At 43.1% G+C, this 27,722-nt stretch overlaps 1 protein-coding gene across 2 annotated transcripts in view; it reads left to right on the top strand.

The window, feature by feature from the left end:
• Positions 1 to 26,291, top strand: part of LOC126234697 (chromosome transmission fidelity protein 18 homolog) — a 511,528-nt gene extending 485,237 nt beyond the window's left edge. For both annotated transcript variants that reach the window (XM_049943438.1, XM_049943437.1), the window contains exon 20: positions 26,037 to 26,291. In XM_049943438.1, coding sequence (XP_049799395.1) covers positions 26,037 to 26,140 — 104 coding nt within the window. In that variant the 3' untranslated portion in view covers positions 26,141 to 26,291. The remainder of the gene's footprint in view (positions 1 to 26,036) is intronic.
• Positions 26,292 to 27,722: the final 1,431 nt, after the last annotated feature.

The raw sequence follows: 27,722 nt of genomic DNA, 5'->3' as shown, positions 1-27,722 counted from the left end.
ATGATTCTTTCTGTCTTTTTCCTGAACTTCCACTAACTTCCTAATCTTTTTTCGAAAAGATGGCGTGGCTAGAATTTCCTTTCGTGAAATCAATTTCTGCTAAGTCTCTCTTCACTTACTTGAACCATGTGATTTGCGTTTTGAGAATTTTTTTCTAAATACTCAAAACTTTCTTTTAGGCAGTCTTTCCTGTTTCGTTCGAACCGAGCGACCATGAAATCAGCCTCAGGTATTTTTTCGGTCTGGGTGTAGATTTCTTCAATACTGCTTGTCATCTACGTCCTCCCAACTTTGTGTGGACCTAGTATTTTCCGCAGTACTTTCCTTTCCTCTTTTTGCAACTGTTCAATTTCTTCATTTTTGTTGAGAGCTAAACTTTTCGCTGCATAAAGGAACTCCAGTTTTATGACAATGTTCTAGTGTTGGATTTTTCTTTTTACTGAGAGTCATTTTTAATTGAAAATGCCCTTCGTAAATTGATAGTTCATTTCCGTTTTTCTGGGCATTGTTTTTGTTTGCTGTATTATTTTCTCGAGGTATTTAAATTTATTCACTCTGTTGATTCTACCGTGTCTTGTGCAGAAACTTCGGAGTATTTTTAATTTTCGTTATGAACTCTGTCTTCCCGCAAGAAAATTGTAATCCATGCTTTACCGCCTTCTCTTTCAATATGCTGACGTGCTCAGTTGCTCTTTCGATGTTTTCGGAAAATATTGCCAGGATCATCTGCAGGGGCTACACGGTTGATCTCGACGTTCGAGTATTCTTTATTTAGAGATTTTGTCTTTCCTCTCAAGTTACTCGAAAGGTGAGTCGACGAAGACACGAGGCCATCTTTCAGTTTCTTCGAAAAGAATGAAACAGTTATTTATAAAAATCGTCTAACATTGGCACCTCAGGAACGTGGTTCTGAGATGGTTCAACAGCTTCTTCTGATGAAAATCCTTGTTGTTTGACATAACGGAAGAAAATAAGCTCGTTGGGTGATTAATCATTCGAATGCGGGCAACGAGGCATTAATTGGACGTTTTTCACCATCAAATAATCCATGTTTTACATGCTGTTGGCTTAATCAAAACCGTGTATTTTTGCTAACACGCAACCCTGTAATTAGAATTTAAGTAAAGGATGTCCTGTTTTTGTTTCAAATTTAGAGAAATGAGAAATATCTATTGAAGAGAACATGAAAATATCGTATCATTTGGTTATAATTTTTCTTAAATGGCCTCTTATAATGTAAGAAAAGTGTAGAACACAGCAATGTATTTTAAAAGTATGGTTCAGATGTTCAAACATATAATAGGCTAACCCGAATTTTAAATTCCTTTATACTGAAACTCCTGATCCTCCAGTTCTCGCTTCTCTCTCCTTCCTTTCTTTGTGGCTAGTGTTTGAAAATCGGACAGTTCTTCGTCAACTTTTTTGATCCTGCTCCAATTGATGGTGTAAATGCTTTTGCAGAAAACACACCCGAATTCGCACCTTTTTTCCTCCAGCGCTTAAATTCGGTATGATTTTTCCCTCATTCAACAGTCGTTTTTGGACATCTCATCCAAATTAAATGCTTAAGGCTTTCATTTACATTCTGCATTTTCCTATGAAGACAGGGCTTGCAAGAAACCTGATTGTGTGTTTAACGGCATTCATAACGGGTTCTGGTAGTGAGCGCTTATGTGTTTCATTGCTTGTGCTTCTCTGTTGCAGTGGCGTTTGGTCGGTGGGTAGCTTATGAAAATAAGTTCCCAACACAGCACGGGTTAGTGTTTCTGTTTTTTCTAATTTCCTTACGTGTATCTGCCTCGTCATCCAAATGATTTTCTATCCTCAAACAGTTCTAGCAAGCGACGAAGCCTACCACCAAATCTATTTTGGATGTAACAAACATGTTACAGTTTTTTTTTTGTATTAGTGATTAATACGTCATATGTGATTTTTTTTTTTAATTCCTCGAAGTGCAACATTTGTTCCGAACATTAATGACGGGGTGTGAAATCTGCAGCCATCGAAATTGATAATGATCAGCATGAACAAAACCAGCAGTAATGACTTAATTATTGTACTCCTCGAAGTTGCCTTTCGTGTAGAGCGAAACATCTGTACCACAGGATGACTTATTGACCTAAACTTTCACATAAATACTAGCGAAAAAAAAATAGAGAAACTGGAATACGGTCGCTCCTTACGTACACCGGCACAAAAGACCACTCTGTTCATCGGGAGAAAGTAGGGACTCATATACACCGATTTCTGTGTACATTCCTCGTACATAAACTCGATGTGTGATATTACATTGAACGTGGAATCGTAGACTTGTTGGGAGAGATCTGACAAATTACAGTACTCCTATTAAGGAAACAGCTTACAAGACATTATTGCGATCTACTCGAGAGCTCGACTGCATTAGTTGGAATCTTCATCAAGCTGGCTTGATAGCTGTTGACGTATCGCGTACAAATTGATGGATTTAGGGATAGAAACAGTTCGGTATAGCCCATGGAAAACAGAAATGACCAGTTAATTTAAAAAGAGAGAAATGTGGAAGAAAAACAATGTAGTTCTCGCCAAACGCTATTGTGTAAATTTATTTTACCGATATCCCAAGAAACCCCATCGACTATTTTGCTGCATCCATTGTAAACGTCGAGCTGAGATCAGTCGAATAACATAAAACACGTCATGCACCGAGAATGCAAACACTTCTCCTCTCGCTCCATACGCGAATGCAGTACGACAGAAAATTGACACCTCAAGTAGAGAGTACCATCCGCCACACACTGTACAGTGGCAAGCGGAGTGATGTGTGTCGGTGTTCACCTGATACAATGGAAAGGCTTTTGTGAATGCAGTTTGATGTAGTCCACTCCTTGTGCTGTTATTTCGGTCACTGCCTAACACAACTGAAGAATATCATTGAAATATCTCAGGTTTCTCTGCGTGATTGATTAGTTATTTTTTCGAAATGTTGTGCATAAAATGGAAACAACAACTTAGCTGAACACCCGTAAGCACACCATCGATATTATTCTAGCGTGTACTCAGTGCCCTGTTCTGGGCAAGCATCAGAATGGAAAAATATAGAAGATCGATGGTCAGTCCCCATTCGGACCTACATTTTTTTCGATCACGACTGGCAGTGACTTGTATAGGTCACAAATGCCTACTTGCTCCTTGCTTTGGAGTCCACGGTAAACTGTAAATCGTCTTGTGAGTACCTGGCTACATCAGTTCAAAGGTTCAAAGATAGGATAAAAACAACGGCATGCCACTTCTGTCTAATTCACAGCTTTTAATATGCGGTGTAAAGTATAATTAGCTTCATTCTTTACCAAAGTGCAGTCAGTGTCTTAAAAGTGCAGTCAGTGCATAAATTTGTAAATAGCCGATACACGCGTAATATGTGCAAGGTGTGATCGAAAAGTAAAGGGAATTTAATTTCGCGGCCTTTATACGTCAGATTTTTAATTTTTTAATCTAGTTAGTACCCACATTCCTGGTATGTGTTTGCATTTTCAGGTGTTTTGAATATTTATTTTATTGTTGACAGTCGAAAAAGTTACACGTGTTTTCGAATGCTCGGCGAACTTTTACTTTCGAAAAAGATAGCTCAAAGAATTTTCATTACATTTTGCTTGAAAAATGAAATAAAGTGCAGCACAGGATTCGAAACGTGGCTTTTGGCATATCTACTATGAGTTGGGGAAGAGTTACGAGTGGTATAGATGTTTCAAAGAGGATCGAGAAGAAGACGACGGCCGCTCTGGACGCCATCAATTACTGACGACAGTGTGGAAGAAGTAAAAGAATATACACTACTGGCCATTAAAATTGCTACACCATGAAGAAATGCAGATGATAAACGGGTATTCATTGGACAAATATATTATACTAGAACTGACATGTGATTACATTTTCACGCAATTTGGGTGCATAGATCCTCAGAAATCAGTACCCAGAACAACCACCTCTGACCGTAATATCGACCTTGATACGCCTGGGCATTGAGTCAAACAGAGCTTGGATGGCGTGTACAGGTACAGCTGCCCATGAAGCTTCAACAAGATACCACAGTTCATCAAGAGTAGTGCCTGGCGTATTGTGACGAGCCAGTTGCTCGGCCACCATTGACCAGACGTTTTCAGTTGGTGAGAGATCTGGAGAATGTGCTGGCCAGGGCAGCAGTCTAAGATTTTCTGTATCCAGAAAAGCCCGTACAGGACCTACAACATGCGGTGGTGCATTATCCTGCTGAAATGTAGGGTTTCGCAGGGTTCGAATGAAGGGTAGAGCCACGGGTCGCAACACATCTGAAGTGTAACGTCCACTGTTCAAAGTGCCGTCAATGCGAACAAGAGGTGACCGAGACGTGTGACCAATGACACCCCATACCATCAAGCCGGGTGATACGCCAGTATGGCGATGACAAATACACGCTTCCAATGTGCGTTCACCGCGATGTCGCCAAACACGGATGCGACCATCATGATGCTGTAAACAAAACCTGGATTCATCCGAAAAAATGACGTTTTGCCATTCGTGCAGCCAGGTTCGACGTTGAGTACACCATCGCAGGCGCTCCTGTCTGTGATGTAGCGTCAATGGTAACCGCAGCCATGGTCTCCGAGCTCATAGTCCATGCTGCTGCAAACGTCGTCGAAGTGTTCGTGCAGATGGTTGTTGTCTTGCAAACGTCCCCATCTGTTGACTCAGGGATCGAGATGTGGCTGCACGATCCGTTACAGCCATGCGGATAAGATGCCTGTCATCTCGACTGCTTGTGATACGAGGCTGTTGGGATCCAGCACGGCGTTCCGTATTACCCTCCTGAACCCTCCGATTCCATATTCTGCTAACAGTCATTGGATCTCTACCAACGCGAACAGCAATGTCTCGATACGATGAACCGCAATTGCGACAGGCTACAATCCGACCTTTATCAAAGTCGTAAACGTGATGGTACGCATTTCTCCTCCTTACACGAGGCATCACAACAACGTTTCACCAGGCATCGCCGTTCAACTGCTGTTTGTGTATGATAAATCGGTTGGATACTTTCCTCATGTCAGCACGTTGTAGGTGTCGCCACCGGCGCCAACCTTGTGTGAATGCTCTGAAAAGCTAATCATTTGCATATCACAGCATCTTCTTCCTGTAGGTTAAATTTCGCGTCTGTAGCACGTCATCTTCGTGGTGTAGCAATTTTAGTGGCCAGTAGTGTATACATAAAATTAAAGAAAATGGTTGTGGAATATGAGAGAGGTTGCTGCTGACGCCGGCATATCCTTTGGCTCATGCCAAACAACTTATTCCTATATTTTGGGCTTGAAATGTGTAGCACCAAAGTTTTTTCGGGAATTGTGGAAATTTGACAGAAACGACGTCGCGTAGTCATTTCTTAGAAATTGCTGAACGAACTCGACAACGTTCCAGAACTTCTAAAGGAGGTTATGACAGATGACAAAACTTGGTTGTATGGGTATGAAACAAAATGCAAGGCCTGAAGAGCCAAGACCGAAAAATATTCGGGAAGTTCGATCGAATGTGAAAGTTCTTCTCAATGTTTTCTTCGATTACAATGGGATATTAAATCATGACTTCCTGCTTTACGGTCATACGGTACTACCTAGAAGTTAGCACCGTTTGCGTGAAACTATCCGAAGGAAACATCCTGAATTGCGACAAAATATCTCTTATAAATTGGATCACGATACTGATCCCGCTCACGCTTCAGTGCTTCAATCCTTGTTCATGATTTTCTGACAAAAAACAAAACCGCAGTGCGTTCTCAGCCACCGTATTCGCACTACATTGCCCCCTGTGACTTCTATTCCCGAGGCGGAAGAGAATTATGAATGGATATCATTTTGCCACCATTAATGACATAAAAACAGAATCGCTGCAGCAAGTGAACGCCATAACGAAAAGTGAGTTCCAGAAGTGCTTCCAAGATTGGGACAAGCGCTCGGATAAGTTACTATATTCGTGGGGGATTACTTTGAAGGGGATAATGTTGATGTTGATGAATAAAGATTCTATAATAAAAACAAAAATTCCCTTTACTTTTTGATGACACCTCGTAATCGTGTATTCTCCGAACGACGTAAGGAATTTCTCCATGGACTACCAGTGAACCATATTCTCGCAACACGCAGGTACAACAGCTTCGTCGTGACATGGCAAAAACCTCAAGTGAGGTCGGAAGCTCTGACGAATTGAGTTTTCGCTCCAAAATATCTAACGAACATTAAAGGCTACAATACACGAAATACAGTCGAGAGACTCCTATTGAGTTGAAATTTCTCGTAATTGGAGATTGGAAACAGCAATCGGTATTTGTTTTGAAGAAACCTTTAATAGCCAAGATCACATTGAATGCTATTTATTACTGATGATCAGATTCAATAGTTTTCCATCTTCAGATCTATAAAGTGACTGATAAATGTAGAGTACATCTACAATCATTATTTCTACTTGTTGTTACAAAAGAAGAAATCGAAATTCTAGCTTTTAATATCTTCAAAGACTTGTTATACTTTCTGTTCCATTATTTCTGTATCACGTAGCCCATATAGTGTATAGAATGTAGGACATTCCACACAACGTGCTTTTTAACTGTGTAGTATTTGTTAGTAATTAACTGGTTTTTATTTGTAACGAATCTGTGGAATGTGCTACATACTATACACTATAATGTCAACATGACATGTGTGTTACAGTCACAATGAGTCAGGACGTATAACAACAACGTTTTTTTGAAATTCAGTATTGAAAATGTAGAGTTTACATTGCCTTGTTTGTAATGGCAAATGTAAGTGATTATTGTAAATTTTAGTCTATGTAAATGCGTCACTTTACAGATCAGAAGATGACAAACTGTTTATACAGATCATCAGTTATCAATAGTATTGAATGCGATCTTGGCAATTAAGAGTTACTTCAAATGAATTCTATTCACAAAATATATCTACATCCAAATGACTACTCTGCAGTTCATACTTAAATGTCTGGCAGAATTTTCGTCGAACAAGTTTTAGACTATTTGTCTACCGTTCCAACCTCGAAAAGCGCACGGAAAAAAAAACCATCTTTCAGTGCTAGCTCTGATTTCTTTTATATTATTACTATAACCATTTCTCTCTATGTAATTGGGCGGCAACAAAAGTTGTTGGAGAAAGTTGGTGAAATTACGTGGAAAGATATCTCGCAACAAAAAATGGCTTTGTTTTAATGATTACCATCCAACCTCACGTATCGTATCCGTGACACACACTCCCCCGTTTCATTGTCGTTCTTTGAGCTTTTTCGATGTCGTCCGTCAATCCTATCAGGCAAGAATCCCATACCGCACAGAGTTCGAACAAGTGTAGTGTAGCCAGTCTCTTTGGTAGAGCTCTTGCATCTTCTGAGTGTTGAGCCAGTAAAACACAGTCTTCTGTTCGCCTTCCCCACAACATAATTAGTGTGACCGTTTCAGTTTAAGTTGTTTGTAATTGCAATCCCTAGGTATTTAGTAGAATTGGCAACCTTTTGATTTTTGTGTAACCGTAAGTAATAGATTCGATTTAGAACTCATGTGGATGACCCGACACTTTTCATTGTTTGGAATCAATTACCCCTTATCGCATCGTACAGATATGTCGTCTAAATCATTTTGCAGTTGGGGAGCCCCACTTACCTTGACCATCTCAAATAAGTTTCCGTCCAAAAGCAAAATAAAAATATAGACAGCAGTACGTCCAGTACGTCTTTCGTAAATAGCACCCTATGTTTGTTATTCCGTAACCTACTTTCTCTCCTCGAGACGTGTTCAAAAACGTACCACAGTGCACAGTTGACGTAAAAATGATGCTATTTAAAGCGTAACAGAGAACTGAATCTCACTCTCCCACGTACTAGCACGCAGTGCACGTATCTGGGGTAACGAACCCACTTGCTGGAGATGACAATAAACAAATGGAAACCCCCAAGAGTAATGCACAGTTCGGTTGAAGGTTTGTAGAAGTACAAAGTTCACCAACGAATAGGACGTAGAAATGCTACTCATCTACATTGCCAGAATAAAAATTAGAAGTTTCCAGTTCACTCATGATGTATTGTTGCACAGTGCATATGGAGTACATGAAATGATTACATTTACAGATCAATAGCACAAGCTGTGCTGAGGTACCAGCCGTCGGCCCAAGCCGAAACACCCATACTAGTACGCGGTATAACATCCACGAGCGGCAATGCAGGCACTGATCTGGCATGTAGTTGATCTTACAGATGAGATACGTTATGCCACGCCTGCTCAACTTGTTCACGTAGTTCTGTAAGAGTTGTTTGTTGACGAGTCGCATCCCTCAATTGCTCGATAGGTGACAGGTCTGGAGATCGTGCTGGCCAGGAAAGTTGCTGCACGGTTAGTTTCACGGGCAGTGTGTGGGCAAGCATTAGCCTACTGGCACAATACGAACCTTCCTGTTGCACGAACGGCGAAAGACAACATTTTGGACGTACCGAGCGCCGTTTAGCGTCCCCTTCAGAAACACCAAAGGTGAACGAGAGTTGTAGTTTACTGCACCCCAGACTATAACTCCTGCAATAGTGCCAGTTATCTTGGACGAATGCATTCTACGTGACAGCACTCACAAGGTCAACGTAGGTACGCGTAAACGACCATCACTTGCGTGCAGGTAGAATCTGCATTCGTCGCTAAAGACCACGGCGGACCATTCCATCTTCCAAGTGATCCTCTGACAGCACCAGTCGAGCCGTGCACGTCGATGCTGTGGCTTGCGTGGAAGATGGGCTAGAGGTGTGTATGCGCCCGTAGTCCTACTGTTAATAACCGGTTGGCAACATTTCATGTTGGCACGTCTGGGGTCACGAGCCCTCTTATCTGTGCTCTGTCACTGCTGCGATACGACGATCCTGGCGGACGTTTGTGGACGTCCAGGACCTCGTCTACGGGCGTGAGAGTGTTCACGTGACCACTCGTATCAAGGTGGTTGCACGACTGACGCTGCGCGTGAAACTTGTGTGGCAGTTCGCCGAAAGGACCATCCCGTCACTCAGGCCACAATTTGACCCCTCTGAAACTCGCTCATTTGATTCTGGAAAGCGCAAGTGCGTCTCTGTGGCATGGTTGCCTTCTTGAATGACACTCAGCCTTCTGGCTTTAAAATGAGCATTCCGTATTAAAGAGTGACAGAGATGCCGCTCTGGTAGCTATGCCACTGCGCTGTAGGTTGGCGGAAGACACTGAACCATTGTCAGTATACCTACTATCCCTCAAGTGGCAGTGCCGTCATGGGATCGAAATCGACGTCGTCTTTCCAAGCGTACTAATTTTCTTCCGGCAAAGTATACGTCAGAAATGCCTGCTTCCTCCTCGGTTCGGACTCCACGTTAAACTCAGATCCTCTTCTAAATGGCTGGCTACACCAGTTCAAAGATAGTATAAAAAGAAGGGCATACCACCTCTATCTAATTCACAGATTTTAATACGCCATTTGAAGAATAATGAGTTTCATTCTTTACCAGAGTTTACAGTATCTTAAAACTGCAGTCCATGGATAGAATTGAAATAGCCGATACAGGCGTGGTATGTATTCGCGTATATTTCGAACGACGTAAGGAATTTCGCCACGGACCGCCAGAGAAGCATATTTTGGCAACAGGCAGCTATAACGGCTTCACCAGGAGAAGGTGGAAAGCCTCAAGTGGGCTTGGAAGATCTTACGAATGGAGCTGTCGCTCAGAAATGCCTATGGAAATAAAAAAGTTAAAAAACATGACATGCAGTCGACGGACGTCTATTCATACATGACTACTATGCAATTCACATTTCAGTGTGTGGCAGGGAGTTTATCGGACCACACCTTCAGACTATTTCTCTACCGTTCCACTCTCCGCATTCACGAATCAAACCCACGTCCGACCATCCTAATTTAGGCTTCAAGCAAATGCCGTGATGGTTCCTTTGAAAGGGCCGATTTTTTTCCCCATCCTTCCCTAATCGGAACAATGACGTCGTTGTCAGCGGGGAGTTAACCACTAATCTCCTCCTCCTTTCTAATTTAAGTTCCTCGTAATTGCAATCCCAAGGTATTTCATTGAATTTGCAGCCTTTAGATTCCTGTGATTCATCGGGTAACCAAAATGTAATGGTTCCTTTTGGAACTCATTTGGATGATCCGACACTTTTCATTATTTAGAGTCAGTTGCGACTTTTAGCACCGTACAGGTGCCTTGTCTAAATCATTCTGGAATTTGCTGTGCCGCACCTATTTTGACCATCCCAAAAAACTTTTCGTTTAAAAGCAAATTTAAAAAAGTATCAAGCTACGAGGGGATATCAACCAGCATGATTGCCTTTCTTGTACCGTTGTTAGTTACGAAGATATGGACACAGTAGGTCTTTCGTGAATAGCGCTCGATATTTTTTATTCCGTAATCCACCTTCTCTCCTCAAGGCGTATTCAAAAACGCACCACAGTGCACGGTTGACGTAAACATGACGGCGTTAAAAACTGTAAGAAGGAAGTGAGTTTGACTCTCCCCCGTACTAGCTACAGTCTAGATACCCAAGGTAACGCAACTCGTCCTCTTGCTGGACGTGACAGTAGACAAATGGAAACACAAGGAAAATACATACTTGAGTTGAAAGTTTGTGGGAGTACAGTTTACACCAATAAAAAAGAGGTAGAAATGCTACTCATCTAAGTGTTTGTGTACAAGTTCGTAGCGTATTTCCATAAGTTTAATAAGCACAACAGATACACGTAACAGATATTTTAATCATGAGTAATATACTCTCCTTCACTATTTACAACAGTCTGCCAACGGTGTGGTGAGTTTTCGATTTCACAATTGTAGAAATCATCTGATACTGAGGCGAAGAACTCGTCGAGCCATGTTCGGAGCGCATTTTCATCTGGAAACGAACTTCCTTCAAGGCTGTTCGATAGAGGGCAAAAAGGACACTACAGACGAGAGACCTGAACCTGCACTCTCAGATTTTAACAGTCTCAGAGCGCTGGGTCAGGTGAATAAGGTGAGTGCGGAACGACTTCCCAACACCACACGTCTATAGTGTCTTTTGTCAGTCTAGCGGAATGCTGACAGTCGGTATCGTGAAGTAGCATCGCTTCATGCAGTCTTCTTGGTCGTCGTTCGTCGATACCGTCTTCAGGACGCCTAGTTGTAGACAGTAAATGTCAGATGTGGTGGTTACACCTCGGAGAAGCAGTTGGTAGTTCACGACACCGTCGCTGTTTCACCAGACATTATTTTTCGTCGATGCGCGCAGGACTCTGCTCGGGGAGTTGTAACATTGTTTGGGCTCAGCCATTCGTTTATTTTACTTACGTTAGCATACAGACACCGTTTCTCATCAGCAATAACGATACAGTATAGGAATGGCCGTTGTTGTTTTGGAGCCAATTGACAAGCAAGCAGAGATGCACGTGTGGCCAACTGCTGACGTTTGTGATATTGGCTTAGAGCATGCGGTACCCATACACCCAATTTTTGAACCTTCCCCGTTGAATACAAATGTCGCACGATGGTAGAATGATCACTGTTCATCACATTTGCAAGTTCTCGAGTACATTGACGTGAATCATTGTGGATTAATGCGTTTGAACGATCTTCATCAAACCACGAAGGTCTTCCTAAACGTGGTGAGTCACTAATGTCAAAACGATCCTCCTTAAAACGAGAAAACTAATTTTTTGCTTTGCTCTGTCCAATGATAATAAGTCCATACACGGCGCAAGTGTTTCTGGCTGCCACGTCTGCTGTCACACCTCTATTTGAACTCAAACAGAAGATAGTGTCGGAAATGTTCGGTTTCTCCACTTGGTACTCCATTTTATAGCGTCCACAGCTCCGCTCACTATCTCCAAATGATAATATGTAATCTCAGATAGCAACAGTGTATTACAAATGAAAAATGACACTCCATAAATAAAGACAAGGCAATCAGAATACCAACATCAGAACAATAACGCTACAATGTTGTACACCAACCTAGTAACGCAAACCTGCTACTGAAGACGATGGACTCAACGGCCACTGTACATTTTACTTGTGTTTCTGTTTCTTTACTGTTGACCACAGCAAGAGGACAGGTTACGTTACCCGAGGTAACTCCGTTGTGTCCTTTTACGAGGGAGTCACAGTAAATCTGTCAGCAGCTCGTGGTCTAGTGGCTAGCGTTGCTGCCTCTGGATCACGGGTTCCCGGGTTCGATTCCCGGCCGGCTTGGGGATTTTCTCTGCTCAGGGACTGGGTGTTTGTGTTGTCCTCATCGTTTCATCATCATCATCATTCGTAACTGTGGCTAAATTCGACAGTGTAAAAAAAATTGGACTGTGTAAGAAAAATTGGACTGTGTAAAAAATGGGACTTTGTACGGGCGCTGATGTCCCCACAGTTGAGCGCCCCACAATCCAAACATAAACATCATCATGATACACTACTGGCCATTAAAATTGCTACACCAAGAAGAAATGCAAATGATAAATTGATATTCATTGGACAAATATATTATACTAGAACTGACATGTGATTACATTTTCACGCAATTTGGGTGCATAGATCCTGAGAAATCAGTACCCCGAACAACCACCTCTAACCGTAATAGCGGCCTTGATACGCCTGGGCATTGAGTCAAACAGAGCTTGGATGGCGTGTACAGGTACAGCTGCCCATGCAGCTTCAACAAGATACCACAGTTCGTCAAGGGTAGTGACTGGCGTATTGAGACGAGCCAGTTGCTCGGCCACCATTGACCAGACGTTTTCAGTTTGTGAGAGATTTGGAGAATGTGCTGGCTAGGGCAGCAGTCGAACATTTTCTGTATCCAGAAAGGCCTGTACAGGACCTGCAACATGCGGTCGTGGATTATCCTGCTTAAATGTAGGGTTTCGCAGGGATCGAATGAAGGGTAGAGCCACGGGTCGTAACACATCTGAAGTGTAACGTCCACTGTTCAAAGTGCCGTCAATGCGAACAAGAGGTGACCGAGACGTGTAACCAATGGCATCCCGTACCATCACGCCGGGTGATACGCCAGTATGGCGATGACGAATACACGCTTCCAATGTGCGTTCACCGCGATGTCGCCAAACACGCATGCGACCATCGTGATACTGTATACAGAACCTGGATTCATCCGAAAACATGACGTTTTACCATTCGTGCACCCGGGTTCGTCGTTGAGTATACCATCGCAGGCGCTCCTGTCTGTGATGCAGCGTCAAGGGTAACCGCAGCCATGGTATCCGAGCTCATAGTCCATGCTGCTGCAAACGTCGTCGAAGTGTTCGTGCAGATGGTTGTTGTCTTGTAAACGTCCCCATCTGTTGATTGAGGGATCGAGACGTGGCTGCACGATCCGTTACAGACATGCGGATAAGATGCCTGTCATCTCGACTGCTAGTGATACGAGGCCTTTGGGATTCAGCACGGCGTTCCGTATTACCCTCCTGAACCCACAGATTCCTTCTGCTAACAGTCATTGGATTTCGAACAACGCGAGTAACAATATCGCGATACGATAAACCGCTATCGCGATAGGCTACAGTCCGACCTTTATCAAAGTCCTAAATGTGATGGTAAGCATTTCTCCTCCTTACACGATGCTTCACAACAACGTTCCACCAGGCAACGCCGGTCAACTGCTGTTTGTGCATGAGAAATCGGCTGGAATCTTTCCTCATGTCAGCACATTGTACGAGGTGCATTCAAGTTCTAAGGCCTCCGATTTTTTTTCAAATTAACTACTCACCCGAAATCGATGAAACTGGCGTTACTTCTCGACGTAATCGTCCTGCAGACGTACACATGATTCCATGGCAGCGGCGAAGGCTTCTTTAGGAGTCTGTTTTGACCACTGGAAAATCGCTGAGGCAATAGCAGCACGGCTAGTGAATGTGCGGCCACGGAGAGTGTCTTTCATTGTTGGAAACAGCCAAAAGTCACTAGGAGCCAGGTCAGGTGAGTAGGGAGCATGAGGAATCACTTCAAAGTTGTTATCACGAAGAAACTGTTGTGTAACGATAGCTCGATGTGCGGGTGCGTTGTCTTGGTGAAACAGCACACGCGCAGCCCTTCCCGGACGTTTTTGTTGCAGTGCAGGAAGAAATTTGTTCTTCAAAACATTTTCGTAGGATGCACCTGTTACCGTAGTGCCTTTTGGAAAGCAATGGGTAAGGATTATGCCCTCGCTGTCCCAGAACATGGACACCATCATTTTTTCAGCACTGGCGGTTACCCGAAATTTTTTTGGTGGCGGTGAATCTGTGTGCTTCCATTGAGCTGACTGGCGCTTTGTTTCTGGATTGAAAAATGGCATCCACGTCTCATCCATTGTCACAACCGACGAAAAGAAAGTCCCATTCATGCTGTCGTTGCGCGTCAACATTGCTTGGCAACATGCCACACGGACAGCCATGTGGTCGTTAGTCAGCATTCGTGGCACCCACCTGGATGACACTTTTCGCACTTTCAGTTCGTCATGCAGGATTGTGTGCACAGAACCCACAGAAATGCCAACTCTGGAGGCGATCTGTTCAACAGTCATTCGGCGATCCCCCAAAACAATTCTCTACTTTCTCGATCATGTCGTCAGACCGGCTTGTGCGAGCCCGAGGTTGTTTCGGTTTGTTGTCACACGATGTTCTGCCTTCATTAAACTGTCGTACCCACGAACGCACTTTCGACACATCCATAACTGCATCACCACATGTCTCCTTCAACTGTCGATGAATTTCAATTGGTTTCGCACCACGCAAATTCAGAAAACGAATGATTGCACACTGTTCAAGTAAGGAAAACGTCGCCATTTTAAGTATTTAAAACAGTTCTCATACTCGCCGCTGGCGGTAAAATTCGATCTGCCGTACGGTGCTGCCATGTCTGGGACGTATTGACAATGAACGCGGCCTCATTTTAAAACAATGCACATGTTTCTATCTCTTTCCAGTCCGGAGACACCTCTTAGGTGTCGTCACCGGCGCCAACCTTGTGTGAATGCTATGTAAAACTAATCATTTGCATATCACAGCATCTTCTACCTGTCGGTTAAATTTCGCGTCTGTAGCACGTCATCTTCGTGGTGTAGCAATTTTATTGGCCAGTAGTGTAGTAAGTTATGTGTTGCGTTTTAATATAGACATGTATAAGTGAATATTTTACTGTAATAATTTTTGAACAGGTCTTGGAGAGAGGAAATGGATTAAAAGACATTCTGATGTTCATATCTGTCTCTGTCTGCGACGTGAAACCATTACGAAATAGTTACACTATTTACGATACGAAGTCAGTTGTACAAATTTAGTCTTCCCATGCACCATCCACGAATGCAATAAAAATGGGGTAATGTTTTGAGGGTAAAAATTATTACAGGCCGTACGACTGCTTTCACATTACAGAAGTAGCTGTGCGTTTAGTAACTCCTGTTGTTTGGCGTGCCAGTGGCCACCTCGCAAGTATAACATATTACGGCGGCCTTATTAAGGGACCTAGTTGAAACTGCAGTCGCAGCTAATTCCGGTGCACGTCTGCGGAAGGACGGCTAATAGGTCCTGCCCCTCAGAGTCGGAATGTAAACGCAGGCGGGCCGCGGTTAAACCGAGAGCTCCTCTTCTTTCCGCCGTCAGTTACAGTTGGGGAGCTCCGTAAAACTGATTATACTTTCCCTGCGAGCTCTGCGCCCGGCGCATTTGTCTAATTTAGTGGTGCTGTTTGTCTAGCGTCACCAGCCGTTATTGTATTTCCTTTGCGTCCGTTTGTTCAGCTAATGAGATTCGTATGCCCGCGGTCGTGCGCCCTGATAGGATTGTCATGCGTAATTACACCGAATAATTACTCTGCTAAGTTGAGCGCGCTCTCGCGGTCTGAGTAAACCAATCAGCGATTAAGAGAGAGGGCGAGATAACGCCCTGCTCTGCCTAATTCGCTCCCCGCGTTCGTTCGTTCGTTCGCTCGCTCACTGGTTCGCTCTGTGCGCGCTGCGAACTGCGATCCCCTGGGACCGGAACCGACCGACGCCAGAGAATGACAGTCGTGTTTCTGCGGCGCATACATGTTTGCCGTGCAGATATGGCATTGGTGAAGCTACCCTCGCCTGAATGTGGACGTGGTTTTCAACGTGGTACGCTACTCGTCCGCACGTAGTGCCGACCTGTGCAATGTGCGCGGCGCCTGGTACAGAGTTGACGCCTTGACGCTCCAAATTTTTTTTTTTTTGTGTTTTAACTGAAACTTTATCATCTTTGACAATTTTACTCTTTGTGCGTAAGGTAGGGTAGAATCTTTCATTTCTCTTTTGAGTCAGGGCCTGGGAACTCGTATGACTCCTCTTCCTCGTATTCCTCGTATTTTGTTAATTTTATTGGGCTATGGTAGTTTGGATAAACGGTCAATGAACATGGTGGATGCACCAGTTTCTGTCAGATTATTAATGTTATGTACCGTCGGGCGTGGTTGGCACTTAGATGAGTGACCTTATGGGCCGCCATCTGCTGTTGATCTACCGGTGCGCAGTCATCCTCGTAATGACAGTTGACGAGCTGCTTGACTAAGTCGTAGTGGCTTCGGGTCACGAAACGTGACAACGGCGAGTAGAGCGATGTGCTGACCCCGCGCCACTCCATATCCACGTCCAATGATGCCAGTCTGCTGAGGATGACACGGCGGTCGGTCGGCACCGTTAGGTCTTCCGAAGCCCATTCGGGCACAGTTTAGTTAATATTGAGTTTGAGTGGATGACTCATTGTTAGATATGTTCTTTATAACTGAACTATCGCTCGTGGTACTCTGCTTTTATGCCATCTCTGTAGTTGAATAGTCCCTACTGTTACAAATTGTCTAAAAAATGCCACGTAAGTCTTCGATTTTGTGCCTCGTCTTGTGTTTTCCGTTGGAGGCATTTTTCTTGCAGCTCTTCGTGGAATTCCGCAGTGAGTATTCACTAACGGGCTCCTAATGCCCATAGCAAACACGTGTTTTGTAGGACTTGGAGATTCTTAGAATTAACTCCAAAGGGTTTTTAACCCGGAGTTGGAGCGTATAACGCGCTTTGTTCTACCGTTATCCGTAGAGTTGAATATTTTGTTTTAACGTTCAGTTCCTTATTTTTAAAGGAGGGTATCACTGGTTTCATCATTTTCATTCCCTCATTTCTCTTCTCGGTGACAAGGTGTGTGTGTGTGTGTGTGTGTGTGTGTGTGTGTGTGTGTGCGCGCATAGTCTTTTTTTCCAAATGGTCGCACGGGATGAGTCCTCGTTTCGTAAAGAGTACTGAGGCGCGCGTCCAGAGCAAGTACAAAGTAACTTCTGCAAGCACTTGCTAAGGTGTTTACATTAGAACAAAAGCTAGCGGAAGATTACTTCTGCAAGCCGCTTGGGCAAGTTAATTTCAGGGACTTTCTACACAAGTACTGGTAGAAGTGTTTCCACAAGAGTTGCGCCGTGAGAGAGGAAAGTAGAAGTTTGTAGTGTCGTGCTTAAAAACCAGAGCAGCCACCACAATTGTTGCGTTATTATTATTATTATTATTACTCAAGAACGATCGTGACAGAAAACGAAGCTAGAGAAAAATAAATATTTGGATCAATATATGAATATAGAGGCGTACGCATTTTAGGTATTAAAATGCCCTGTTGAATGAACCAAAATCAGAAGACTTCGCTCAGATGAAAATATTTCTGAGAACGTCGTATGCAAATTTCGAACACATGTCGTATATTGTACAACAAATATTCGAAAACCGAATACTAAAATGTGGCATTCTGTATCAACAAGAGATCAACTTTCAATTACTCGTCGATTTTTGCAAACAGTACTTATTACTTTTATTACAAATGTAATACATTTATGTTCATGCTAACATTTAAAAATCAGCTAAAATTCAAAGACGTCTGTATGAGATTCAACTTCCCCGTCTGGAGAATAAAGCAATCAGTAAATTCATTCGACGCCACTGGGCGAGGTTGCGCAGTGGTTAGCACACTGGACTCGCATTCAGGAGAAAGACGGTTCAAACTCGCGTCCGGTCATCGTGATTTAGGTTTCCCGTGATCTCTCTAAACCGCTTCAGGCAAGTGCCGGCATTGTTCCTTTGAAAGGGCACGGCCAACTTCCTTCCCCATCCTTCCCTAATCCTATGGGACTGATGACCTCGCTGTTTGGTCCACTCCCCCAAAGGCACTAACCAACCATTCCGCGCTTATTCGCTGACGGTGGCTAATTATATGTAGATACTTTTAGGATTCCAGTGGTACATTTGTTTCGGCGCATCTGTCTTCGCGCCATTCTCCTTATGGCACTGACATTTTCATGTCGCTATTGCAGACACGAAACATCTGCAAGTTTGAGTAGACAAGTTAGGCAAGTACTTGCAGCAAGGTGGAAATTGCAAGAAACTGTTTCCACAGACTTGCGGAAGTTGGTTCTGGAAGACGGCGAAACTTGCGGAAGTCGACGTGATGGGGATATTTCCAAGCCAGACAACTTGCATAAATTGCATCTGGAAGCGACTTGCGGAAGCTTGCTTGATTGTGGACACACATCTTTCCCATGGTCTTGATGAGGTTGATAGTTATCTTGTTTAAATTGGCCCACTATTCCATGAGGCCCAGTTGATGCTGCATTCTGGAAATGATTTCTTCCAGGTTTCCGTCACTTGCGAGAAACGCTCCGACTGCGGATCGGCGATATTTCAAATAGCTCCCGTAAAATAACATATCACCGGCGCAGAAACGTATTCTCGTGGTGAGCGGGTGGCGAGTCCATCACGTTGTTCCAAAGGGGTGGCCGTCTCAAATGACTATCGCCACCCAAACTGCACACTTGTCGAGTGTTTTCTTTGCTATCTCTTTACTACCTTCCATGGCACCATAGCATTCATGCACAATACGTGCAGAGAAAGTTCTTGATAATAAGGCATATGTGACTACACGGGGTGTCCGGAAATTCCCGTTACAAACTTCTAGAACTTGTAGAGGGGAGTGAGTAGATAATATTTTGGATTGGAACTCATGTCCAGAAGCATAAAGTTTCCATGCTATAATCATTTGAAAGCATTTTACAAATTGTTGATCAGGCGTGACCGAGTACATCACCTGTTTTACAAATCCGCTCATTAAAAGCCAAGGAAATTGTTCGCGTACTCGTTGACGGGTTCTCTTCAACGTGATGCAGTACAGTCTGTTACAGTTCATTATGTGGCGTGTCCTTGGAACAGGACAGTCACGCTCGTTGACGGTGAAGGTACCGTTTCTCGAAACTGTTGCGTAATTGTGGCGAAAAGGGTAAGCGATGGAGTCGGGAGTTGTAGAGAACGATATTGATCAAGGAGACAAGTGGCTCTTCCTTTACCGGTCAGAAGGATTATTTCTGTGTATTCTACAAACTTGTACGCAACCATGTTGCTCTAACACTCACAGGCACGTGAATGAGGCTCGAACCAAGTCATAGTTGTAGTATATACATCAAATGACATAGGCAAACATGTTTTCAAACGGCTGTGGAACGGAAACGGTATGTTTCCGGACATGGGAGCCTGCTGGAAAACATTAAGTACTCACTGCCCTCTTACAAGCCCTGTAAGTTGTAATTTTTTTGTTGTAAGAGGCTCGAAAGGAAGCAAACATCGCATTAAAAATTATGCTTGAGAGGGTGTACAATTTACTTAATTCTATATGATCGTCAATCCTGCTAAACCGTTACTGATGCTACGATTCAATACGTTGGGAAATATGCTTAAATTAAATAACAAATTAATACTGTGTAGTGTGTGATGTAACAGTACTAGTGCTTTATTGCAGACTGGCCGTCAGTTTCCGGAGACACCTTCTTATAGATGTTATGGTTCCATTTCGTGTCATAAGTCACCACCTAAAGTTTGTCCTCTTGCATAATATTCTCCATGAGTATGTTGGTCGTTTTATGGATGTAGGTCAGTGCCTGGGTGAGTTCAATCTCCAATCGGGCCTACAATTTTTTGTGTTATTTAACTGTTCTTTCACCTCTGGGAATGATATTTAAATTTGAAAAATGCCAAATTGCACCGTGGTTCGGAGTCTACGGTGACCCCTTGCTCCACGTATATGGTTCAAATGGCTCTGAGCACTATGGGACTCAACTGCTGTGGTCATAAGTCCCCTAGAACTTAGAACTACTTAAACTTAACTAACCTAAGGACAGCACACAACACCCAGCCATCACAAGGCAGAGAAAATCCCTGACCCCGCCGGGAATCGAACCCGGGAACCCGGGCGTGGGAAGCGAGAACGCTACCGCACGACCACGAGATGCGGGCGCTCCACGTATAAACGGCTGGGATGGGTCAGTTCATAGGCCGGAGGAAGGCAGGCCCATACCAACTCCAATATGATGTCTTGTAAAGCACTGCGGAGTTCAAACCAATCGACGAGTTGAGGACAGCTTGTGGTTGATCTATTCTTCTTCTTCTTCTGTTGCGCCACAGCCGATGGGCCACAGCCGATGGTGAGCCTTGGCTTCGTCAATTACGAACGGTGTTCAATACGTAATGGACCACACTTTCTTCGCACCCATTTCGGTTGAAAAATGCGGAATTTGTTGTGAGACGTCGTGGAATATCCCCGCTTCAGCCCTTCTAGTTTTATGAAGTTCAGATTAGTGGCCGCGCTATCCATAGCCTTCAATATGACGTCTGTAACGGGAGTGCGTTGCCATTGAGTTTCTTCCGGAGGAAAACTAGAGCATCGCAGATATTCATAGGCCCTTGCGGAATGTCTGCGGGGGCCTGGCAGTGAAGAGAAACATCGTGAGTGGTTGGGCGAAGCATCTGTCATCGTAGCACGAAGACCGCGCATACCTGTCCGTCTCACGCGTGCCGCCCAGCCGCGCATAGCTGTGACGCCTGCAGTGTTGGAGCGTGCTGAGGCTTCAGCATGTTCGTCACCGCAGAAATGCAAACGAACTTCTCCTTCTCTGTGACACCGCAAGCCATCACACAAGTCTGCACACCCGAGAGAAGCGCACCAAATTTAATTAGGCTGTTCTTCTTCATCCACCCTACAACCCGGATCTCGCACCTTCCGACTTTCATCTGTGTGGTCCAGTGAAGGATCACTCCACGTGAAGTAGTACGTGCGTGATGAGGTTATTGGTGCAGCTCCGACGTCGAGCAGTGTAGTGGCACCATACGGACTTAGGAAGCCCTCCCACTAAGGTGACGTAAGGCCATGGTAGTGAACGTAGATTATGGCGAAAAATTGGGTTTTGTAGACAAAAGATTCGGGAATAGTATGTGTATCGGAATCCTGAATTTAACTAACTTCCTTTCAGAAAAAAAAAAACTTGTTGCATTACTTATGAACGGGACTCGTATTTGAAACCATGTTTCTCAATTTATTTTGCAGGTCTTTTCCAACCCCGGACTTTATTACATCATCAGTCTGCTTTCTTTTAGATCTTCTTTTTCGTCTTACAGCATCGATCACACGTTTCAACATTTTCTTTTGTATTCTATCCTCCAGCATTCTCTTCGCGTGTCATGACCATTATATTCGGTGTGATGCGATAAATTTTACTATACCTCTTCCTTGTATTAAGGCTTGTAGCTCGATGTTATGCTTATCCTCCAGCCTTCTTCGTGTCTTATTGGGCCATAAATTTCGCGTAGTAGTTTTCGTTCAAATGTTTCTGAAGCATTTTTGTCATTTTTTGTTGAGCGTCCATACCCTTACCCATATGTGACAACTGGGCTAACTAGGCAGTTTCGTTCTTCTGGTGACAGGGTTGTTTCTGAAGAGTTATAGCTGTACAAAGTAAACTCTGTTCTCTTCTTGTATCCTTTCCCTTTTATTAGCCGTTCCAGTGCTGTTACCATCATACTAAGGATCATAGCTAGCTAAACAAGCACGATCTTTGGAAACATTTCCGATGTATATTTAGATATTTAGGGATTCTTCTGGCCTCAAGTTTTACAATATCATATATTTCGTTTTATTTTAGTTTACTATGAGGCCGATTTTTAATGCCGTTGCCGGCCGGTGTGGCCGTGCGGTTCTCGGCACTTCAGTCTGGAACCGCGTGACCGCTACGGTCGCAGGTTCGAATCCTGCCTCGGGCATGGATGTGTGTGATGTCCTTAGGTTAGTTAGGTTTAAGTAGTTCTAAGTCTAGGGGATTGATTATCTCAGATGTTAAGTCCCATAGTGCTCAGAGCCATTTGAACCATTTTAATGCCGTTCGTTCCATCGCCAGGTATGTTTCTTAAGTGTATTGGAATTTCGCCCAACTATTGCCATGCCATCAACAAATGCACAAATGTGGCTAGTTTTCATAAAAAAATATACTGCCTCCTTCATTGATTTGATTTAGTACGGTATGCAGGGCTATATTGAATAATATAATGGAGAGACAATCACCTTGTTCACGTCTTTAAACACAAAGCTTTCACTTGTCCTTTTAACTATATTGTTGCTCCTGTCTCTGTCATTGTTATTCTCATTAGGTTTATTTGTTTAGGACGTATACCAACTTCTCTCAACACTCTGTATAATTCTTGCTGATTTATGGCGTCAAAAACGTGTTTGAAATCGATGAATAAGAAGTGCAGATCTGTATGATGTTCATGGAACTTTTTCATTATTTGTTTTATCGCAGATGTTTGATCAGTTGTTCATCTGGTCATAAACCACACTGATTTTCTCAAGTATGCCATCTGCGCAGTTTTGTGTCTTTTATCTTGCATACTTGTGAAAATCTTGTAAGTTGTACTTAGTGGTGTTGTACCTCTGTAGTTTACACATGCTGGGATGAATTATTACATCAGATAAAAAATATGTATGTGACCACTTCGCTGTACACTATCAAAGTTACCCAACATTGCGGTCTTTTGAATTATCTGGCGTAGCGTTCACAGTATGCCTTCAGTGATTCGTCGTGGATCACGATTATTAATCAGAGGTGACGGTATTATAATAAAATAGGGATTTTTCAGTTTTTGATTACGTTCTTGTCGGAGCACTCCAATGATGCTACGTAGATTCAATAGGGAGACAAGTTTTTCTGCGAGCCCATCGGCTGCGGCATGGCCAAATCTGTCGGATAAATAACATTTTGCAAATCGGTAAATTGAGAAGGTGTATATGTATTCACCGGTTGATAATTGTGAGATTTGCAACTCGAATCGAGTAACTAATAACATTACAAAAGCCGTGCAATGCATATGATAGTACTAAGCCCAACGCATTATTCAAATGGGTTTCGCTATTCCTCCATATGGCATCGCTCTAAAATAAATTAAATTTTTTTCCTGTACTGATATTGACTTTTTCTGCTTTTAGTTCTCTATTCCACAGTCTTTTTCTCAATTGAATTTGTCGTTTATTCTGTGTGGTCATTTCTTTACCATCACTTTTCCACTTTTAAGTCAAATGTAACCATGAGGAAATGGTAAACATACGCATGAATTCAGTGTTTGTAAGCTGTAATCGCGGTGCTGGTAGCTAATCGAATTCTTGCACAGGCGATTTCTACACTACGTCGACTAGCTTTTTTAAATCTTGTCCATTGTGGTTTTTGTTAGGAGACATGGCTGGAAAAAAAAATAAAGGGGAAAGGTCAAACGCCTTCAGTCACAATCGTTTTTCTGTTATAAGCCATATCATACACCAAACATTAACACCCCGAACGTGTAGCAAGTTGAAGTACAGATTACAGTGCAACAATTACCTGAGTTTTACTCTGGAAAAATATTAAGAACTTTCCAAATACCGGTACGTCGCAAAGAGCACGCTGGGGGTTTAGGTTCAACCACTGCGAAAAATGCACAGTGGCTAACCCCATGTACCAAAACAGAAACATACAAATCATCATCCGGGATAGACTGAAGTTCATGCAGAAACTAAAGGGAAGACACTATATCTGTTCCAACCATCTGAAATATTTTTGTGCACAATGAAAATTTTTCCAAAAACATAATAAATGAATAAATAGATTTCTTCAGTAATTTGACAGACTTTTTTCTTCTTACCACACACAGCAGACAAATCACCTCTGTAATCTACAGGGAGCTGTCATGTTAACTTTAGATACGTTTTATAGTAAAAAGAAAACACACACAGAAAACTGGTATACCGTTATTCTGTATGATGTCTGTACTTTTGTGACGTACACAGGCATTGGAAATGTTAACATAAGCGGCCGCGGTGGTCTAGCGGTTCTAGGCGCTCAGTCCGGAACCGCGCGACTGCTACGGTCGCAGGTTCGAATCCTGCCTCGGACATGGATGTGTGTGATGTCCTTAGGTTACTTAGGTTTAAGTAGTTCTAAGTTCTAGGGGACTGCTGACCACAGATGTTAAGTCCCATAGTGCTCAGAGCCATTTTGTTAACATAAGCAAACCGGTGTAACGCACAAAATGTATGTTTGACAACGTTATCCACGCTTGAGGTCCGTACATTTGATAACACAAGCACTAAATACCCTGAGGTGTCAAATGTCAGGAATAGTGATATGCACATATACAGATGGCGGTAGTGTTGCGAACACGAGGTATAAAAGGACGCTGCATTGACGGAGCTCTCGTTTGCAATAAGGTGGTTCATGTGAAAAAGTATCCGTTGTGACTGTGGCATGTGTCGGCAATTACGAGACTTTGAACGCAGAATAGTAGCCCGAGCTAGACGAATGGGACATTCCATTTCGGGAATCGTTAGGGAATTTAATATTCCGAGATCCACAGTGACAAGAGTGTGCCGAGAATACATTTCACCTCTTACCACAGACAGCGCCGTGGCAGACGGCCTTCTCTTAACCACCGAGGGCAGCGGGGTTTCCATAGAGTTGTCAGTGCTAACAGACAAGCAACACTGTATGAAATAACCACAGAATTCAATGTGGTTCATACGACGAACGTATCCGGCAGGGCAGTGCGGCGAAATCTGGCGTTAGTGGACTGTGACAGCAGAGGACCGACGCGAGTGCGTTAGCTAATGGCCGTGTCGATTGGACCCTAGACGTCTGGAGAATCGTGGCCTGATCAAACGAGGCCCGATTTCAGTTCGTAAGAGCTGATAGGGCAGACGCCTTGAAGCCATTGACCCAAATTGCCGGCTGCGGTGGTCTAGCGGTTCTAGGCGCGCAGTCCGGAACCGCGCGACTGCTACGGTCGCAGGTTCGAATCCTGCCTCGGGCATGGATGTGTGTGATGTCCTTAGGTTAGTTAGGTTTAAGTAGTTCTACGTTCTAGGGGACTGATGACCGCAGAAGTTAAGTCCCATAGTGCTCAGAACCATTTGAATCATTTTTGACCCAAATTGTCAACAAAGGCACTGTGTAACTTCGTGATGGCGCCATAATGGTGAGGGTTGTGTTAACATGGAATTTTCCCAAACAACAATGGAATGTTTGTGGAGGACAAAGCGCCATATCACCTTTCCACAGTTTTTCGCGGTTGGTTTGAAGAACGTTCTGGCCAATTCAAGCGAATGCTTTGGCCACCCAGTTCGCCTGACATGAATCTAATCGAACATTTACGACACACAACCGAGAGGTCGTTTCGTGCACAAAATCCTGCACCGGCAACACTTTCGCAATTATGGACGGCTATAGTGGCAGCATGGCTCAGTATTTGTGCAGGTGACTTCCAACAAGTTGTTGAGTCCAAGCCACGTCATGCTGCTGCACTACGTCTGGTAAAAAAAGGTCCGACACAATGTTAGGATGTGTCCCATGACTTTCGTCACCTCAGTGTAATATTTGTACAAATTTGTACTTTAGTCAATCTTATTTCATCACGCAACTGGTCTAACAGGGCCAGCGGGAATCTTAATTTACAACAATTGATTGCATAGTGATAAGCACCTGAAGATGAGCCTGCAGCATTTGAAATACATTTTTCTTTTTAATAGCAATAGTGAACTATTTGTAATTTTCACCGAATGTTTTTTCCTTTCATTATCCACATTTTGTTTGTCTCGTCGCGATGTGAGTGTTAAATAAACATGCAATATTTTTTTAAGTGAACTAAATGATTTTTTTTATTGCAGGTCGCCGTATCGATGAGATTGTGAAGAGTGACATATGGTTCCATTTCAAGGAGGGCTTCAGTAATGCTGTCAGGAAGCCCATCAAGATGAAGGACCTTGCATAGACAGCAAAGAAGCTTTCTAGTTCGTCTGACGCACGAGCAGAGTATTGTCTAACGAGATCCTTCGTGTACAGAATACGGTTTTTAATTACGTGTTGTTAATAAATGTGTGTCAATTGATTATTGCAAAATAAAATTTTTATATATATTTTTAGCTTGCTTTTTCTTTGTGGTGTTTCTTGTTTGAAATGTTATTTAGAAAGTTTCAATCTCAATTTAAAGTTATTATTTGCTATAGCTTTACCAACTGAATGTATGCGATATAATCTGTTTTACAGTCTTGGCAAACTAGTAACTGACATTACGCCCGTCTTCGGCGACGTTATAAAAAATTAATCAGATTAAGTCGATTTTACTGTGTAAAAATCCGGATAAGAGCGGGTAGGCTTCGCGCACGGAGAGTTCCGTACAAACTTATGTAGGTAGCTCATCCATTTCGGAAATCGAGAATCTTGACGCTGAAACGTCCCCTTTTGAAAATTATAAATGACTGATAAACCTCTTACGTTATTTGATTTTCAAACAGCTCAGCAAAACTGAAAGTGCTCAGACATTTCTCTCTTATTCTGATCATCACTAAACTGACACACAATTTTATTTATTTATTTATTTATTTCGCAACGCAATCTGACTTTCAATAATCCCTACAAAAGAATGCATGACATCCAGTCTTACACATTTCCTTTTTCTGACGGACACACGTCCAGATCGTCCGCTCTCAAAACTCCGCCATGTCTCTCCCCACATCCACCACTGCTGGCGGCTCACCTCCAACTGCGCAACGCTATGTGCTGTTCACATCCAACTGCCCAACACTACAATAGTGAATATTCCATTAATGCCAACCAGCCTCAGACTGCACACAGCACAGTCAGTGATTTTCATACTGAGCGCTACTTGGCGTTACCAACATAAATATCTAAACAGCCTACTTACATATCCCCCATGCTCCCCATAAAAAATTTTACAAAATGTTTTGGGCAATACCCAATAATTATTTGTTTTTTTTATATTAACGATAACAAATATATCAAATGCACACACTTATTGATAAAATGTTGGTCAAAAGCAAAAATTGTTCTCATAAAGACAGTCGTGATCCTTCATCACAGTAGTAATTGCAGTTTTTTTCTCAAAATCTGAGCAGTAAAAGAAAATGCACACGGAAGTAATGGATTTCCATGCAGTCTTGAAGAAATAGTATTGTCCTTCCAACGGAAAGACAGTGCTGACTCTTGACATGCAGACAGGTAATCGGTCACAACGGAGCAAACCCACAGCAGAGTCAGTCGAAGTTTTGAAGAATATTGGTAGGTAGGTCGTCACAGAACAGACCCACTGTATTTCTTGCAGAGATGATGGTATTGGTGTGCCATCAAAGGTGCAGACCCACTGTAGTCCTTGTAGAGATGGCCAGCAGCCATCTGCTACGACGGTACGGCTGCACATCACCAGCGAAGAGTCTTGCGGATAATATAACAAGTCCATAAACCACCACTTGTGCACTCACAAACTTTTTGGGATGTCCTTAGAACCAGCAATGCTGTTAACCAGTCCCTTGCTGAATTATCAACACATGCGCAAA

This window comes from Schistocerca nitens, chromosome 2 (assembly GCF_023898315.1).
Source record: "Schistocerca nitens isolate TAMUIC-IGC-003100 chromosome 2, iqSchNite1.1, whole genome shotgun sequence".
Taxonomy (NCBI): domain Eukaryota; kingdom Metazoa; phylum Arthropoda; class Insecta; order Orthoptera; family Acrididae; genus Schistocerca; species Schistocerca nitens.
The sequence above is the reverse complement of the archived record's forward strand: the minus strand, read 5'-3'. Positions and strand labels throughout refer to the sequence as shown.